Below are 5,000 nucleotides of genomic sequence, written 5' to 3' on the forward strand. Positions count from 1 at the left end.
GACAGAGGTGCGTGCCCTGGTTTGCAGTTCGAGGTGGTGGCAGGGCGGGTGAGGGTGTGGGGGGGTGTGGGGGGGGGGGGGGGGGGAGGTGAAGCCTGAGGCCTAGTCGATGGAGCCTGACCAGACCCAGGCCTCGCTAGGCCCGTGCCCGCCCCCTGTGCTGACGGCTTTCCTCTCCCCTGTTCCCAAGATACCGGATCCTGAATCCTGCAGCCATTCCCGACGGCCAGTTCATCGACAGCCGGAAAGGTGCGGAGAAGCTCCTGGGAGGCCCTGGATATCGATCACACCCAGTACAGGTTCGGACACACCAAGGTAGGTGGAGGGGCTGTGGTCGGGGGGGGGGGGGGTGGGGGTGGTGGGGAGGGAGTGAGGGGAGAAGATGTTTGGGATGGCCAGGAGAGAGCATCCCATTCCACCAGGAAGGCCCTCCGTGCCTGGCTTATGGACCCCATAAGACATTAAGACATAGGAGCAGAATTAGGCCACTCGGCCCATCGAGTCTGCTCCCCCATTCAATCATGGCTGATATTTTCTCATCCCCATTCTCCTGCCTTCTCCCCATAACCCCTGATCCCCTTATTAATCAAGAACCGATCTATCTCTGTCTTAAAGACACTCAGTTGATTTGGGCCCCCCACAGCCTTCTGTGGCAAAGAGTTCCACAGATTCACCCCCCTCTGGCTGAAGAAATCCCTCCTCATCTCTGTTGTAAAGGATCGTCCCTTTAGTCTGAGATTGTGTCCTCTGCTTCTAGTTTTTCCTACAAGTGGAAACATCCTCTCCACGTCCACTCTATCCAGGCCTCGCCCGTATCCTGTAAGTTTCAATAAGATCCCCCCCTCATCCTTCTAAACTCCAACGAGTACAGACCCAGAGTCCTCAACCGTTCCTCATACGACAAGCTCTTCATTCCAGGGATCGTTCTTGTGAACCTCCTCTGGACCCTTTCCAAGGCCAACACATCCTCCCTTAGATACGGGGCCCAAAACTGCTCACAATACTGCAAATGGGGTCTGACCAGAGCCTTATCCAGCCTCAGAAGTACATCCCTGGTCTTGTATTCCAGCCCTCCCGACATGAATGCTAACATTACAACAGTAAAACAGTATAAATAACAGTGGCCTTTTTTAACAAATAAATAAATAATATATAAACTAAATGGCAACTGCCATATCAAAAATAATAACTCTCCAAAATAAAATCAAACAGTCCAATATATATAGCCTAGTACAAATATTTATACAAAAACACCCCTGTGGACCCGCCCGGGGCCCCCCCCCCCCCCACAGTTGCTGCTGTTACCTTCCCATTTCCTGTATCGTTCTGCGAGGTAGTCAATGAACGGTTGCCACCGCCTGGTGAACCCTTGAGCCGAACCCCTGAGTGCGAACTTTATCCGTTCTAGTTTTATAAACCCCGCCATGCCATTTATCCAGGTCTCCACCCCCGGGGGCTTGGCTTCTTTCCACATTAGCAATATCCTGCGCCGGGCTACTAGGGGACGCAAAGGCCAAAACATCGGCCTCTCTCGCCTCCTGCACTCCCGGCTCTTGTGCAACCCCAAATATAGCCAACCCCCAGCTTGGCTCGACCCGGACCCCCACCACCTTCGAAAGCACCTTTGTCACCCCCATCCAGAACCCCTGTAGTGCCGGACATGACCAAAACATGTGGGTGTGGTTTGCTGGGCTTCTCGAGCATCTCGCACACCTATCCTCTACCCCGAAGAATTTACTAAGCCATGCTCCAGTCATATGCGCCCTGTGTAACACCTTAAATTGTATCAGGCTTAGCCTGGCACACGAGGACGATGAGTTTACCCTACTTAGGGGCATCTGCCCACAGCCCCTCCTCAATCTCCTCCCTCCCAGCTCTTCTTCCCATTTCCCCCTTCAGCTCATCCACCATCATCTCCCCCTCGTCTCTCATTTCCCTGTATATATCTGACCACCCTACCATCCCCCACCCATGTCCCTGAGATCGCTCTATCCTGAATCTCCTGCGTCGGGAGCTGCGGGAATTTCCTCACCTGTTGCCTCGCAAAAGCCCTCAGTTGCATGTACCGAAATGCATTCCCTTGGGGCAACCCATATTTTTTCCGTCAGCGCTCCCAGACTCGCAAACGTCCCGTCCAGGAACAGATCCCTCAGTTGCACAATCCCAGCTCTCTGCCATGCTCCAAATCCCCCATCCAGTCTCCCCGGGACAAACCTATGGTTATTTCTTATCGGGGACCGCACCGAGGCTCCCGTCCCTCCCCTATGCCGTCTCTACTGCCCCAAAATTTTTAGTGTTGCCACCACCACTGGACTTGTGGTGTATTTCTTCAGGGAGAACGGCAACGGGGCTGTCACCATAGCCCTGTAGGGCTAGTCCCCCCTACAGGACGCCCTCTCCAATCTCTTCCACGCCGCTCCCTCCTCCTCTCCCATCCACTTACTCACCATTGAGATATTGGCGGCCCAGTAGTACTCACTTAGGCTCGGTAGTGCCAGCCCCCCCCCTATTCCCTGCTACGCTGCAAGAATCCCTTCCTCACTCTCGGGGTCTTCCCCGGCCCACACAAAACTCATGACACTTTTCCTCAATTCTCTTGAAAAAAGCCTTCGTGACCATCACCGGGAGGCACTGAAAACACAGAAAGGAATCTCGGGAGGACTACCATTTTAACCGCCTGCACCCTCCCCACCAGTGACAGGGACACCATGTCCCATCTCTTAAAATCCTCCTCCATCTGTTCCACCAATCTTGTTAGATTAAGCCGGTGTAAGGTTCCCCAACTCCTGGCTATCTGAATCCCTAAGTACCGGAAATCTCTTGTCACCTTCCTCAGCGGTAAATCATCTATTCCCCTGCTCTGCTCCCCCGGATGCACCACAAACAACTCACTCTTCCCCATGTTCAATTTGTACCCCGAAAATTCCCCAAACTCCCTGAGTGTCCGCATTATCTCAGGGCATCCCCTCCACTGGGTCCGCAACATACAGCATAAATCATCCGCATACAGAGATACCCGGTGTTCTTCTCCTCCCCTGAGCACTCCCCTCCACTTCCTGGAGCCCCTCAGTGCTATGGCCAGGGGCTCAATCGCCAATGCAAACAGTAACGGGAGACAGGGGACACCCCCTGCCTCGTCCCTCTATAAAGACGGAAGTAATCAGACCTCTGTCTGTTCATGACCAACTGCTCGCCACCCGGGGCCCTATATAGCAACTGTACCCATCCGATATACCCTTCGTCCAAAACCAAACCCTCCTCAGCACCTCCCACAGATAATCCCCGCGTTCTCCCACCTACAGCTCCGAGTTTTCTTCGCCCATCTTAGGACCGTCTCTCTGTCATTATAGCGGTGAAACCTCACCACTATGGCTCGAGGTATTTCTCCTGCCCTTGGTCTTCGCGCCATAACTCGATAAGCTCCCTCCACCTCCAAAGGGCCCGTCGGGGCCTCCGATCCCATTAGCGAGTGAAGCATCGTGCTCACATATGTCCCGACGTCCACCCCCTCTACGCCTTCGGGAAGACCCAGAACCCTTAAATTCTTCCTCCTCGAATTATTCTCCAGTGCTTCCAACCTCTCCACACACCTTCTGTGCTGCGCCTCGTGCGTCTCTGCCTTCACCACCAGGCCCTGTATTTTCATCTTCGTTTTCAGCAGCCTTTGCCTTCACGACCCGAAGCTCCCACTCTTGAGTCTTCTGCTCCTCCTTTAGCCCTTCAATCGCCTGTAATATCGGGGCCAACAGCTCCTTCTTCAATTCCTTTTTAAGCTCTTCCACGCAGCGCCGCAGGAACTCTTGTTGGTCTGGGCCCCATAACAACTGGCCACCTTCCGACGCCATCTTGGTTTTTGCTTGCCTTCCTTGCCGCTGCTCTAGAGGATCCACCGCAATCCGGCCACTTTCCTCTCCTTTATCCATGCGTGTCCGGGGGGATTCCCTTCTAGTTTACCGCACAGTGTTTTTGGCCGTTTAAATTGCCGTTGGGGCTCCTATTAAGAGCCCAAAAGTCCGTTCCACCGGGAGCTGCCGAAACGTGCGACTTAGCTGGTCCTCGCCGCACCCGGAAGTCCAGGTGGCTTCTTAACTGCCGACTCAACCTGCACGTTAACCTTAAGAGAATCGTGAACAAGGACTCCCAAGTCCCTTTTGTGCCTCTGCTTTCCGAAGCGTTTCCCCGTTTAGAAAATAGTCTGTTGCCTAAATTCCTCCTGCCGAAGTGCCTAACCTCACACTTTTCCACAATGTATTCCGTCTGCCACTTCATTGCTCGCTCTCCTAGCCTGTCCAAGTCCTTCTGCAGCCCCCTTGCTCCCTCGATACTACCTCTCACTCTCCTGGCTGGGTCCAGTTCATAGAACATTCCAGCGCAGTACAGGCCCTTCGGCCCTCGATGTTGCGCCGACCTGTGAAACCACTCTGAAGCCCATCTACACTATTCCCTTATCGTCCATATGTCTATCCAATGACCATTTGAATGCCCTTAGTGTTGGCGAGTCCACTACTGTTGCAGGCAGGGCATTCCACGCCCTTACTACTCTCTGAGTAAAGAACCTACCTCTGATATCTGTCCTATATCTATCTCCCTCTCAATTTAAAGCTATGTCCCCTCGTGCTAGACATCACCATCCGAGGAAAAAGGCTCTCACTGTCCACCGTATCCAATCCTCTGATCATCTTGTATGCCTCAATTAAGTCCACCTCTTAACCTTCTTCTCTCTAACGAAAACAGCCTCAAGTCCCTCGAGCCTTTCCCTCATCAGATCTTCCCTCCATACCAGGCAACATTCTGGTCAATCTCCTCTGCACTCTTTCCAATGCTTTCCACATCCTTCCTATAATGCGGCGACCAGAATTGCACGCAATACTCCAAATGCGGCCGGCGCATCCTCCCCGTGTGTGCGTGGGTTTCCTCCGGGTGCTCCGGTTTCCCTCCCCCAGTTCAAAGATGTGCAGGTTAGGTGGATTGGCCATGATAAATTGCCCATAGTGTCCAAA

At 53.4% G+C, this 5,000-nt stretch overlaps 1 protein-coding gene across 1 annotated transcript in view; it reads left to right on the plus strand.

Moving 5' to 3' along the window:
- Nucleotides 1–5,000, plus strand: part of LOC140422575 (myosin-6-like) — a 232,384-nt gene that overhangs the window by 158,501 nt on the left and 68,883 nt on the right. Inside the window, 2 exon segments of the mRNA XM_072507581.1 lie at nucleotides 191–269; nucleotides 271–315. Of these exon segments, the coding sequence (XP_072363682.1) occupies nucleotides 191–269; nucleotides 271–315 (124 nt within the window).

This window comes from Scyliorhinus torazame, chromosome 5, assembly GCF_047496885.1.
Source record: "Scyliorhinus torazame isolate Kashiwa2021f chromosome 5, sScyTor2.1, whole genome shotgun sequence".
In the NCBI taxonomy this organism is placed as follows: domain Eukaryota; kingdom Metazoa; phylum Chordata; class Chondrichthyes; order Carcharhiniformes; family Scyliorhinidae; genus Scyliorhinus; species Scyliorhinus torazame.